At 36.2% G+C, this 14311-nt stretch overlaps 2 protein-coding genes across 2 annotated transcripts; one reads left to right on the top strand and one right to left on the bottom strand.

Moving 5' to 3' along the window:
• The first annotated feature begins 1667 nt into the window (after positions 1-1667).
• LOC106915645 (myosin heavy chain, fast skeletal muscle-like) lies at positions 1668-4521 on the top strand. Its single transcript, XM_014983373.2, has 14 exons — positions 1668-1871; positions 1967-2110; positions 2204-2360; positions 2468-2495; positions 2574-2691; positions 2779-2871; positions 2948-3011; positions 3115-3213; positions 3302-3438; positions 3545-3715; positions 3843-3947; positions 4038-4133; positions 4239-4370; positions 4513-4521. The coding sequence occupies exons 1-14, from the start codon at positions 1668-1670 to the stop codon at positions 4519-4521; spliced, it is 1557 nt and encodes a 518-aa protein (XP_014838859.2).
• A 4582-nt stretch (positions 4522-9103) lies between these two features.
• LOC106915640 (uncharacterized) lies at positions 9104-14213 on the bottom strand. The gene is made up of 12 exons (XM_088007614.1): positions 13704-14213; positions 13124-13267; positions 12918-13017; positions 12595-12749; positions 12244-12475; positions 11964-12133; positions 11689-11838; positions 11372-11525; positions 11159-11289; positions 10663-10845; positions 10369-10407; positions 9104-10276 (listed from the first exon to the last, which is right to left on the bottom strand). Exons 1-12 carry the CDS (start codon positions 13749-13751, stop codon positions 9842-9844), a joined length of 1941 nt encoding a protein of 646 aa, XP_087863740.1. The 5' UTR covers positions 13752-14213; the 3' UTR covers positions 9104-9841.
• Between the last annotated feature and the right edge of the window lie 98 nt (positions 14214-14311).

The following is a 14311-nucleotide window of genomic DNA, read 5'->3' as shown; positions in this document are numbered from 1 at the left end:
AGTTCTTCACAAAAACCAGGTGAAAATCATAACAAATGGATGCTATGATGCAAAGAATTCTCACTTATAATTCTCCTGGCTTTGACAAAATTACAAGCTTGACCATTGCATTTTGTCTGGGTAGTGTTCCTCTCTGAAGGTGTTTTAACAACCTGGTGCAATGTGGTCAGAGGAATTAAGAGCTACATTTTTACATGTGTAACAAGGTGCACAATGAGGAACGTTAAATGCATGTGTTCAGCTAAGAAATTGAGATTAATAAAACTCAAATCAGGTAACTTATATAGTTTCTCGCTTTTGGCAAGTACAATCAAATGCCTGTTCACTGCTAGCAATTATAAAAATATATTGTGATCTCAATTTGAAATGGAGAATTTTATGCCACTTACTATCTAATTCAAATTGTCAAAAGCTCATTAAAAATTCGCTTACTACCCTCTTTGAATATATCATCATGATTTGCCCTCAAGTGTAATGTTAGTCACACTTTTTCAATTCTAAAAAGGAAAACCTACAGCTATGTTGAAGCATTTCTTTCCATTGCTTGTTATTCATGCTAATAACTGAGTTGGCATTTCTTCTCCAGTTTCTCTTCCAGGACTCCCTGACCACTGATGGAAATAGCTGTGTGTGAAATTAGTACTAGATATCTGAGGCATGCGCACCCTGCAACCATACACCGGGGAAATTCTGACGCTTCTGACTACTTGAGACTCTGCACTGGCTATGATATTAAAATCAAATGGAGACAAGCGCACATCATAAAGTGTGTGAACTGAAATCTGAGCCTAAATAAATCATGGCGGTTAATGGGCAAAACACTTTACAAACCATGCAGTGCACTCCTGCTATGTTGCATTATAAACACTGTGAACATAAAAGACCTTGTAAATATTTATGACACAATTACAGACCCAATGTTTACAATTTGGAAATTTTTACAAAGTTATGCAAATAAATTCTAGTGGTGCTTTTGTTATTAAGCTTTTGTAAACTGGGACTTGTTTTTTAAGCTGTCAGTAAAAATCTAAATGTGTAAAGATGCTTTTAAGTGTTAGTGGTAATGCTGTACACATTATTAATTTCATTGAATTTACTAATATTTATTTTTATATAAATAAAAAAAACCTGATTCTTCTCTTTTTTTGTACCAACAGAAAAACATTAAACCATTGCACATGAAGATTATGACTATCCCTACAAACAAAATAGGGACATCACTGCCAAACAAAGAGGTGAGGAGTATTTTGCACTTTACCAAACTGAGCAAGCCCCTTGTGCCGAGTAGACACACTTGAGCATATATAAGTGGCCACTCTAAATGCCTGAGCCAACTGGCAGGCATCTGACTCAGGTGAGAACAGTCAATTATGTATAATGTATATTTGCATTTTTTTCAGGTTTGCAAAGTTTTAGTTAAATATATTGGAGACTAGAGAAATGTTTAATAATGTAAATAACGTACATGTTAGCCAGTATAAAACATTTTAATTTGGGTTGTTTTCTATATTTATAGCTTCTTTGAGTTTACGCAAGACATCTGTAATTTTCAGTCAGGATCCTGTGGTAAGGTAAGTAGATCCCTTCAAAAGAGGCATTCTTAAAAATTTTTTAAAAAACTAATGAAAGAACTTATGTAAACTTTTAGGTTCCACCAAAGTGCCACCATGAGCACAGATGCTGAAATGGAGCAGTATGGCCCGGCGGCAATTTACCTCCGGAAGTCAGAAAGGGAGAAGATTGAGGCTCAGAGTACTCCTTTTGATGCCAAAACTGCCTATTTTGTGGTGAATGAAGCTGACCTGTACGTCAAGTGTAAACTCATCAAGAAGGAGAGTGGCAAAGCCACAGTCGAGACTGACGGAGGAAAGGTGAGAAGTTTTATTTCACTAGAGATTATTTTTGTTTAACATTTGTTGCCACCTTCTTACATAAGATTCAAGCAAAACAACTATTTTTATTGAAGACGGTAACCGTCAAAGAGGACGATATCCATCCCAGGAATCCTCCAAAGTTTGACAAAATTGAGGACATGGCAATGATGACCCACCTCAACGAGCCTTGTGTGTTGTACAACCTGAAAGATCGTTTTGCATCCTGGATGATCTACGTGAGTTTGTTTTCGTACCAAGGGTAATGATAACATTTAAATATCTCTCTGCAATGCTTGGTGAAAAATTCTTTGTGTCTTCTACTACAACAGACCTACTCCGGGTTGTTCTGTGTGGTCGTAAATCCCTACAAGTGGCTGACTGTGTATGATGCTGTTGTTGTAGCAGGATACAGAGGCAAGAAGAGGATTGAGGCTCCACCCCACATCTTCTCCATCTCTGACAATGGCTATCAGTTCATGCTCACAGGTAAAGCAAAGACTAAAGTGTTTTCCCAAAAGAAATTGAAAGAAAGAACATACTTACGTTGACATGAACTTACTCCAGCTACTAAAGTATTATGGTGTATATTGCAGATCGTGAGAACCAGTCTGTCCTGATTACGTGAGTGTTGCACAAACTAAATTTTACAAAAGGTACAAAAATGAAGTTGATAGGCAAAACATGTCTCTTGTATCTCAGCGGAGAATCCAGTGCTGGCAAGACTGTCAACACCAAGCGTGTCATCCAGTACTTTGCAACTATTGCAGCATTGGGTAGCAAAAAGGACCAAGCGCAGCAAAGCTCTGGAAAAATCCAGGTGATTATGTGTTAAAAGAAGAAACAGGTTTCAACTGCGTATACTTAGGTACACATTGCAAAAATAGTTACAAATGTCAATGTGCAGGGCTCCCTTGAGGACCAAATTGTTGCTGCTAACCCTCTGCTAGAGGCTTATGGTAATGCCAAGACTGTGAGGAATGACAACTCTTCCCGTTTTGTAAGCTAAGACAATGCTTAAATGTTCATTGATAGTTAATTGTTGATTTCCGATAGAGGCTATTAATTTTGCTTAGGGTAAATTCATCAGGATCCACTTTGGTACAAGTGGAAAGCTGGCCTCAGCTGATATTGAAACATGTAAGTAAAACATATGATGTAATCAGTGTTATCTATTATTAATTTATAATCTGTACCATGATTTCCTTATCAAAGTGCTTACTTATATGTATGTAATTCTTAGATCTGCTGGAGAAGTCCCGTGTCACCTTCCAGCTGTCTGCTGAGAGGAGCTACCATATCTTCTATCAGCTTATGACAGGCCACAAGCCTGAGCTCATTGGTAAATGATCAAATACTTGAAATTTGAATGTAGAAAAGTGCAACTTGTAAGACAAAGTAGCTAGAATGATTTGTTTCTATTGTTTCAGATGCTCTGCTGATCACCACCAACCCCTACGACTTCCCAATGATCAGCCAAGCAATGGAAGTGACAGCTGGAAGAACTCCTATGAAGAGGCTCTGGACCAACTGGAGACCATGTCTAAATATCAAAAATAATCTAATTGCAACCCCTTTTTATTACATAACATCTACATAAATTGGTGTCTCAACAAACACAAGTTGAATTTTTCCAGTGTTCAAATATTGCTGTTTAACACCCATTTTTTCAGGCTGCCATGATGGCTGAAGAGCTGAAGAAGGAGCAGGACACCAGTGCTCACCTGGAGAGGATGAAGAAGAACCTCGAGGTTACAGTCAAGGACCTGCAGCACTGGCTGGATGAGGCTGAGAACCTCGCCATGAAGGGTGGCAAGAAGCAGCTCCAGAAACTGGAGCAGAGGGTATGAACTGTAATAGCTTTTTAATATCTCAATTTAAGAAAAATAAAAAAAAAACTATATATGGGTCTCATAATGGCTCCTATTCTGTACTTTTGTAAAATATAAATATTTTATTTTCACAAAATAGGTGCGTGAACTGGAAACTGAAGTTGAAGCCGAGCAGAAACGCGGAGCTGATGCTGTTAAAGGAGTCCGCAAATATGAGAGGAGAGTTAATGAGCTGACCTACCAGGTATTTATTTTTTTTTTTACTTCCAATTTATCAAATTACCAGTTTTAAAAACAGAAAAAAAATTTGAGTGACAATCTACAATGACTGCAGACTGAGGAGGATAAGAATTACATCACCAGACTTCAGGATCTGGTGGACAAGCTGCAGCTCAAAGTAAAGGCTTACAAGAGACAGGCCGAGAAGGCTGTAAGTAAAATACTTGAACAGCTAATATTTCTATTACTGAGCCAAAAACCTAATCAATAATTGTTTGTGGAAAACTGTTTATGAATCATTTAATTTTATTTTTAGGAGGAGCAGGCCAACACCCACATGTCCAGACTCAGGAAAGTCCAGCATGAGATGGAGGAGGCTCAGGAGCGTGCTGACATCGCTGAGTCTCAGGTCAACAAGCTCAGAGCCAAGAGCCGTGATGTTGGAAAGGTACCTATTTGGACAATACTCTCAGTTAATTACACATTAGAACCATATTGTGACATATTGCAATAATCTACAATATGTCAATATAACTCAGTGAGTGGAATTCGGCTAACAGGACAATATAGCTCAATATGACTTTTTTCAGGACACCTGAAGTAGTATGTAGTGTTCACATTTTTATTATAAAGAATTATCCTACATATCACCATGATTTACAAGCAATAAAATGTTAACATGCTAATGTTTTACTTTATGTTATTGCTTATTGAGGCTTATTGAGTCAGTGAATGCCTGGAAAAGTGAGACACTGTTCTGGAATGACAATTGGCTTATTGTAATCCAGTAGTCATTGCAGGACTTCAGCTACTGCACTTCTAGCTGCTTGTTGGCTTAAGTGCTCTGAGAGTTAAGCAATGTGGAAGTCACTATAACTCAATGGGAATCCCAACTGTGCTCTAAATTTATGACCAGATCTTGTTGCCAACAGAGCCCATTCATACAGTGTTGACTGGTTTATTTGAAAAGTAGCCTGGCCCACATCAAAGGCCATGTCAGCCACATACAAGTAATGGCCCAAGTGTTGTAAACTGATATGAATATTGTCAAATAAACATCATTCTTTTTTCTTTTCTCATTTCAGTCTGATGCTGCTGAGTAAGAAAAAAAACATCTGATGGACCACTCAACAGACTTCATAAAATATGAAAATTATGTTGTAACATCTGCAAAATAAAGTATTCTATTCACCTTGCTTTTGTTTTGTTTTTTTGTGTGTTTGTTTATACTAAATTTGGGCCAAATAAGGAACTTTTGTTCCATCTTTAGAGCTCTTCTTTTTAAAGAATTGATTGTTCTTTTCCTTCAATATGAAACCGCTCCTATGACTTAAGCATTTTGAACAATGCATTAAAAGGTGCTTGGCAAAATTTAAAATGGCTTGTGAATGTAGCAGGATAATTATCCCTGCTGTCAATGAAGGCTTGTTTCAACTTCCAGAACATGTTCATGGCACTGCAAGAAGCACAGAAGCAGTTGCTGGACTCATTCAAATAAACACTTCAGACTAAGAAGTCATGGATCAGTTTGCCAAGATATTTTAGGCATCGGCTTAAGCACTCTTAAAGACAACTGTCGAAGAGGGACCATCAAAGCATTTGGCTTAAAGGCAATTTCTGCCTTAGCCAGTATCATGTAACAGTGGTTGCCCTTTCTTCCAGAACACCATCCTGTGCACATTCAATATAACCCTAATTTAATTACTTTGCTAAGTTGTACATAACAGCAAAGGCCATGAGAAATGTTAGTAGTATCTCTTTGGATAGTTCAATTTATGAAAGCAATATCATAAAACTACATTTATTCCTGTAACATGTAATGTTAAAAAAAAAAAAAACTACAGATAAGATTATGTTAAAGTGAAATAGATTTTGTTTTAACATAGTAACTAGCTGCAGGCTAGGAATTTGTCAGGTCTAAAAGAGGTTTCCTCAGGTTCTCAGTGTACCTGTCAAAGTGAAATTTAACACTTTCGTCTCAGGCTCCTCTTCAGAAGACATGTTTCTCATATTTTATCGCAGTTTAACACCTTGGTACACAAGCTCATTCTTAAAAATATCATGTGAAGAAGGTTACTCAGAATCATCTGTCTATTCCCATCTGCACTTTAAAAAAACAGATGCTTGTTTTTTCACCTGCATTATGACATGCTAACCAAGAGAATGATTAAAATAATATTAATTTAACAGTCAAGGACATAAGACTTAAAAAAACTAGCAACCTATTTTTAAAATTTTTGGCAAACAATTTATTAAATACCATATGGAACATATACTTTTTAGTTAAAAAAAATATTTTTATTTATTTATTATTTATTTATTTATTTATTTATTTATTTATTGTTATGACAGATCCATTTCTATCATGGCCCAGCTCTGTGCTGAGATAGCATTGATGACATTTTCAGATATTTAGGTAAAAATACTATATTACAAAAGACAACTTTACCTCAGTCTATCCGAAATTGTGAATTAAAGTAAGTACAAAGGAGTGGTTTCTTTTTCAGAGTTGTTTTTAATTTGTTTTTACTATCCTAACCTTGAATTCAGTCATCATTCATGATACTGTTACAACTTAACTTAACAGCATCTTAAAAATCTTGTGTACTGGCACAACTCTTATTTTGGGTGTCAGCCCAACCTAGAAGGCAACTGTTCTTCCTCTCCATTCCAAGATGATACATTATCCTTCCTCAACTTGTGCGGAATGATTTGCAGGCCTATTTTATTTCAGACAGCTGAAAGATTTACATCCACTGCAACTGTATAGCTGTGACATTTGAATGGTCCCCTAAAATCTCAACCTGGATAATGGTATATTAAATTAGCAATTTATCCTCACTGAAGAGGATTAAGCCAGACAGACTTATGATTGAGACATTTAGGTGACAGTGTGCTAATGAAACACTCTAAATCCAGTCATCCGTTTTCCAAACCTGCTTTGTCCTGTCAGTCATGGGGCGGGTGCGCCCATAGCAACTGTCATCAGGTGACAGATCAAAATAGTATCACACAAGACACAAATCTATCAATATACACTTTCACATTTAAGGTTAATGGAGTCTCTACTTAACCCTAATGTGGATGTTTTTGGATAGAGTGGAAAAGAAAGTATGCAAAGAAAACCAATGCTGGAAAACTCCACTCAGAAAACCGTGGAGGCCTAAAACAATGGACGATTTGTCACTGAGATAACAGGAAAGAACATGAATTGTACCCCTATTTTCTATTGAATAAATGCATTGTCAGATTAGATTTTTACATTCTAATAAGTGTGCTGAAGATATATTAATAGAAATTTTTTCACTTTTGAAAAATTATGTCTTGGCTAACTTTTTTCTAAGCCACTAAATAAAATACCTTAAAACACATGCAACAATGGCCATCTGACATATGTGAACTTTTAACAATGAACAGGTAACAACTAGCAAACTACAAGTGAAAATCTTACATCTCTGAAGATGCAAGATTTTCGCAGGACTATGTTCTCCAGAGTGAATAAACTTGCTATTCTTGTTAAAAAGCAAAAGACATTAAAAAAACATTCAACATTGAGATCATTCAGCTTAATGAGTGATCAAGCACTTTGAATTTCCTTGTTGCTGAAAATGTGCTATATAAATAAAATGACCTAGTGTAATTCAAATAAAAAAAAAACTCAGATCCTTAAACATTACAACATATCTATTTTCACACTTTTGTCAATAGGCCCCCTCCACTTCCGCCAACCATTACCATATAAATATATAATGTGAAACCTATGCCATGGAGTTATATGCAAAGGTTGGACAAAATCAACTATTTTGAGCTGTTGGAAACTCTAAGAAACTTTGCCCCCTCACCACATACAGTAACACAGACTTCTCAGAAAATGCTACATAGTTAAATTTGGTTAATTTCATTTAAAAAGAACAAGAATAAATAAGTTAGGAGGAAAAGTGGCAGCATCTGTGAATTATCTGTAAAGTTCACATAGGATACTAGCTGTTCAAACCGCTCAGCCTCCATTCCAGACAGGTGGTGGATTTATATTTTCATTTTACAAAGATTCTTTGAATTTCTGTCAGCAACAAATATTTCAGTTTTGATCTGTAATTGTAAAAAGAGCAAAGAGACAGAGAATCCCCATAGACTCCCTGGAATGATGCCAACTAGCATGCCATTGAACACAGTGTTGCTCACCTTTTTCAACGGGACAGGGGGGAGGAGTTATGCTGGTATGTGATGTTAGGTCTGCAGCTGACTGACTCATCTGTTAAATTGGTAAAAGTTACAGGGACAAGTTAAGTATATGAATATATTGGTAAATATTTTTCCTTCACTGATTAAATGGTGGTGAAATATAGGCTAACAGGTAACTAAAGCCCCTTTCACACTGCAAGGTCCGTGGCGGGCCTTGCAGCACGAAAGGGGCTTAAGCTTTTAGCTTAGTTAGCTAAAAACTTAGTTACCTTTTAGCTAACTAAGCTATAAGGTTGATAATCACTCACTACAGTCTACCAACCTGTCATGGAGAAAAGGTGGGTTACAAATTAGCACCCTTTCTTTTCAGTCTTCTCCTTTTTCCTCTTTTCTTTTTCAAAAACCTGACTTTTCTTGGTCACAATCGTTATTGTCGTCTGTTGCTGAATACCGTTAGCGTCAAGAGCGCTAAGCAGGAACAAACCATTTCATGCAGATGCAGGGGGTGGTTCAGTAAATATGAATGTTTGCTTCTTGGTTTGAGAGTGGTATCATTTAATTTTTACTACCAAAAATTGTTTGGTTTACTGTAAAAATTATCCGGCCTGTAATAACAAACATGTAAAAAAAAAAAAAAAAAAAAAAAAAAAAAGTCTTATATAAACGTTTTTCCTTTTTTGTGGGGACCCCCTTTCGATCAGGTGCCCTTGGAATTTTCCGAATATTTCCTCAGGCTTGTGCTTTAATGGGTCAACGAATAAATGTAGTTACTAAGCGCTTTGTGAACGTCTGAACTTGATAAAGCGCTATGCAAGTACAGATCAATACATTCAAAACTTGATCCATCAAAATTATAATGCAAGTAAAACTCGCTAAAAATATTCTCATTTTCACTGAAATATAATCACGGGTCACTTCTTTTGCACTACTGGCTGTGGCAAATTTCGCATTTATTTCAAACAACAAATATGTACCAAGTTTATTTTTCACAAGTTTTAATTTATTTTATTTGATTTAGTCATTTAACTTTCAACATGTCACAACCGTTTTTATTCCTTTAATATACAAAAAAGGAAAATGTACTTGTTTACAGTGAAAACATGGCAGAAAAACAATGATTTCTACGCTACAACTCAAAAGACAAGCTACAACAAACACATACATATAGACTTATATACTTTATATAAGTTTTTAATTACAAACATCTCATAAAATCAATATTAAAAAAAATAAATAAAAAGGTTTTAATGGTTCTAGCAGCCTTTATTTGACAGGAAGGTGGGTAATGAGAGAGGGGGGAAGACATGTGGTAAGGGTCACCAGGCCAGGAATTGAACCTGCAACAGCCATGCTGAGAACTTGGGCCCCTTTATGTGTGTTGTGCTTAGCCGCTGCACCGCCACAGCACCCCTAAAATAAATAATTTAACAGAGGCTTGTACATTATTTGACCATTTAAAGACAAAGCAAACAAAAACGCTGTGGTGGCGCAGGGGCAAAGCATGACCCACGTATGGAGGCCTTAGTCCTCGTGGTGGTAGTTCAATTCCTGGACAGGCAACATTTGCTGCATGTCGTCCCTCTCATTACCCTCTTTTCTGTTGACCTGCTTTCAAATAAAGGGCAGTGGAGCCAACAAAACCTTGAAAAAAAAAAACAACTACATTCAAAGTGTAACTTTTTTCTGACATTTTATATTTAACCATTATTTTTATGTACAGATAGTGTACAATCAGACTTATTTATTATTATCTTTCTTTCCAACTCCCTTTCCTTGCTCTACTCTCTCTCTTCCTTTTTTATGAACACCTTGACATTTCTCTCTTCCTAGATCTGTCCCTTTGTGCATCTGGGCAGAGTGTATGTTCTTTTTCATAAAGAAGCATTCTTTATTTGGACTGACAGAACAGGTCAAAAGTTTCTCCTTCTGATTTGGGCCTGCAGTTATAGGACGCTCTTCTTCCCGGTAGGGAGATGATGGCCGTGAATGTGCTTTCCTTGGACTTGCCATTCTTGGAGAGTTATGCCTAGATTTAGCATCTTTTTTGGGGACTAGGTTTAAGTCCAAAGATAGTGGTCTTCCAAATACTGGACTAAGAGGAATCACAACGTTGTCTCCTGGAGCACCAAGAGTAAGAAAGACTTCTGGTACTTGATAGTCATTCTTTATTCCCTGAAACAGACAAGAAGACAAAGAAGTGCCTCAGGATTTTTTTTTTTTATTTGTGCAAAGTCAAAACATTCATAGTTTGTGGTGGCACTTACTGGCTGTGGTGTTACACTCAATGATACTTTCAATGTCATCTATTGGAGAAAGCAAAAACGTCAACACAAAAATAATAGCTGAAATTAATTCTGCCATAAATTCATTTGCTGCATCCCTTCAAGGACTCCGCATGTGAATGTACATCATTGAAAATATTCAGAACTGTATTCCTGTAGATGGGAGTAGATCAGAAATTCCATAGGGATTTTGACCAGTTCATATGACTCTGATAAATGTCTATCTATATTTCTAGAAAAATTAAAATTAAGTTGTATCTCCAGTTTTGTTTCTACCTGTGCCTGAGAGTTTTGATCCATCCTGAATTCAGTCTCAGGAGTAAATGAAGCAGACTTGGGTAAGGCCAAAGTAGAGCTTGATTCTGCATCAAAAATTTGGGGCTGAGAGGAACTCCTGCGAAAGGACTTCCTTGATGTAGCAGGTGTTCCTTCATTCACAATAATATATGGTGGTGATGCCTAGGGAAGGAATAAATTCCACAAAATTCTAGTCATATACTGTACCATTAAAACATTAGTTTATAGACACTGCTAAATACTAACAAATACAGTTTTTAAAATAATGGGTCAATATGCTTCTTGACATAAAACAATTGATGAAATACATTATTTTTATATACAAAGAAAACTGTATAAACTCGTAATGTATAGCTATAAAGCTGAGCTGTTAAATTTTGTGAAACAAAAACAAAGAAATCATAAATTTCATTTAGCAACCTTTGCCATTTTTTAGTTTACCTATCCAATAATTTATACCCAACTTGCATCATACTGGGAAACCAGTATTTGGATTTCTTACATTTTTCTTTGCTTCAGATATTCGACTTGTCCCTGGAGAATGTTGATCTTGTAACAATGCCTGACTGGGGTTCTTACTGTTGACGAATGCAATAGGTTTTGACCCTATTGAGAACATTTAAGTTATTTCTGACATCTCAAAGATATAATTAGATTTGAAATATTTTGTCCTGTGTGTTTTTCTTACCCATGAGCCCATTATTCAAAGGGCCGCCATTGTGCACTGGAGTGGTAGCTGTACTGCGGCAAGGTTGTAAATAGCATCGTTGGTCTTCCATTCGCGCACTTTGAGAATGTCTTATCATATCAAAAAATTGCTCCTGCTCAGCTGCAGATAAATCCTATATTAGGAAAAGACAAGAAAAAGCATAGGCCTCTTATCTGACCCCTGACCTGTTGATGTCAACAGATCAGAGACCTGTTCTGTTTTGTCATTGCTTCAGAACAAAATACGGATCTATTGCTAAAACTATAAGCAATATATTTTGCAAAAAGGTCTCTCACCTGCCAGTGTTGAGGAGCATTAAAGATAGCTGAACTCTCAGGAGGTTTATCAGATGCATCATTTATTAGGTTTTTGCACTCAGTTGAAGGGGTGTTCAAATTTTTTAGGATTTGGGGTGCTGAGCATCTTTGTTCATCCATCCTTGAGCCCTATAATAGGAAAATATATTTAAAAATAAATGTTAAATCTAGACTATAATGCATATTATTTGCCAGTAAAAAGGCAAATATATGTGAAACACATAACTTCAATTGATCAAACATGTGTCGCCAACCTGGACTCTTGAAACTAAATAGCATAAATATCTTGCATCCATTTCAGCAGGAGTTACTGTTGATGTGGTGCCTCCGTTCTGTATTCCTGGTAATGATGGAAGAAACATACGCTGGTCATCGAGTCGTCTTGCCTGGGAGTTTGCGACCAAACTGAAGAGTTTTTCATCATCTAGTAAAGAAAAAATGAAACCCAGATTTTAACATTAAACATGTACTCGATTACATCAACATATCTGATCAAAAAGGGTTATTAAGTCAAAGAAGAATTCTGGCTCTGACCTTGTGGCATTGTGCTTAGAGTGAGTTTGGAACTGGGCAATCCTTGAGGATTAACATTTAACGCACTTCGCTGTTTCTCTTTAGTCTTTGGATTTACATGTGAGTTTGTGCTAAAGGAGGCTGAGCGCTCTGGACCCAAAGCAGGTGATAATTTTGTATTATTTTCATAAATAAGGGCCTGTGGGCTTTGATGCTGAGGCAGGCAACACCTTTGGTCATCCATCCTGGAACCCTGAAGTTACAGCAGGAATTATTTTTTAAACAATTTGACAGAATTTTAGGTTTCATAGCCACAATAAAAACATAGATTTTCCTTAAAAAAAAAAAAACAGAAAGCAAAAAGTAACTAACCTGGACTTTTGAGACCATCTGAAACAAGCAGCTTGAGTCTCCTTTATTGTCACCATTTTCATTCTGTGATACTGGTAATGATGAAAGTGATACTCGCTGGTCATCCAGCCTTCCACTTTGAGCTTGTGTCAAAAGGTTTAAAAAAAAATCCCGATCTGATGATAAAATTAAACAGAAACAGTTTTTCTAAACACTGTCTATATATATATATATATATATATATATAAAACTGTATTAAAATTAATATTGAAAGGCTTTGTTCTTTTTCAGTATTGTTTCATGTATTTGAGAAAGGATTGAATGTTTGGGTAGACAGGGAGTACCTGCGCTAGGACTCAAAACGCAGCGCTGGTCTTCTATACGTCCGCGCTGGCCATGAGCGATCATACTGAGAAACCTTTGCTGTTCTTCAGGTGATTCTTCCTTTTTTATTTATGTGAAAAGATTGGGGGGAAAATGTCAATATGAACATTCAATTATGCAACATTAAAGAAGAATAGTGGAAATTTAATAATTTATTAGAACAGACCCTTAAAGAATTGGAGCGTTGACGCTGAGAAGGAACTTGTAACTGATTTACAGGTGCCACTAGACGCTTTCTGTCGACATCTGCACTACTCTGTGTCACAGAGATCAAAGGGTTTGCACCAAGGTCATTTTTACTGTCTGATGCCTAGAAAAGCAAGAAACAATTTTTGAAAAGAGTAAGTCAGTAGTAGTCAGTAATTCAACTCAAAACCAAAGCAGGTCCACGTATTCAACTCTTTATATGTTCTAGTCTATGTCCTGGTAGTTAAACGAATGATGAGAGCTGTAAATAAAATGTTCTTCGTTGGAAGCGTATAAAAATGGTTAATTCTTTGGGAAAAGCCAGGAGAAAATATATTAGTCAATTCAAAAACTAACAAGGATTTAAAAGTTATTCTCCCAGTTATTAGTCAGTCCAGCTCCAAAGATTAAGTCGAAGACAAACATTAAGTGGCAACATAATCAAAATAAAAAAGGTTTGAACTAAAAACTTAAGCAAGAATTTTGCAGAAAGAGTCCAATAAAAAAACCTATCGCTAACACACAAGTAAATTATACTTGTATTGCCACAGATGTCTTACCTCAGTATCAGCAGCTTCCGATTTTAACTCGACTCCAGCAGATGTCATCTTGTAAAAATTAAAAGGAGGAAAAAAATGTGATTGCAATAAACTATATGTATAACATAAACTGCTATTCAAAAAAGATTCCAACCGATGCTCCTCTAAATGCTTGCTGAAAATGACACAGTAAAGTGGTTCTGAGTCCTGAGTATTAACCAGTCATTAAGAGACAAGCTAGCCCTCCCTTCTTAATATCACCATTTATAAGCCTGGATAAAAACATAATCCTGACCATAGAGAAGGATGATCTCTTTTCATGAGCGATGTACACATTCTTCATTTTGACCCACCACTTTACTTAAACTCGATGTTTGCTCCAGTCGAAGCAATTAAAATCAGTATTATGATACTGGCCTGTCAGACCAATAAAACTGATGTGAAGTGTACAAAATACCTTTTGTCCTTCTGTCCATTTTTGCAGGTTTTATTTCCCAAATTGCAAGCAGATGTAAATAGAACATGAATGTGTTAGGAAAACAGAAAGTATTGAACAGGCTATTAAATATTGAAATTATATTACTTTTACTCACATGGTCAAAAACTGAAAATATTACTCAAAAGATTTT

This window comes from Poecilia mexicana, unplaced genomic scaffold (genome assembly GCF_051168715.1).
Source record: "Poecilia mexicana isolate PSO_F unplaced genomic scaffold, ASM5116871v1 scaffold_8, whole genome shotgun sequence".
Taxonomy (NCBI): domain Eukaryota; kingdom Metazoa; phylum Chordata; class Actinopteri; order Cyprinodontiformes; family Poeciliidae; genus Poecilia; species Poecilia mexicana.
The sequence above is the reverse complement of the archived record's forward strand: the minus strand, read 5'-3'. Positions and strand labels throughout refer to the sequence as shown.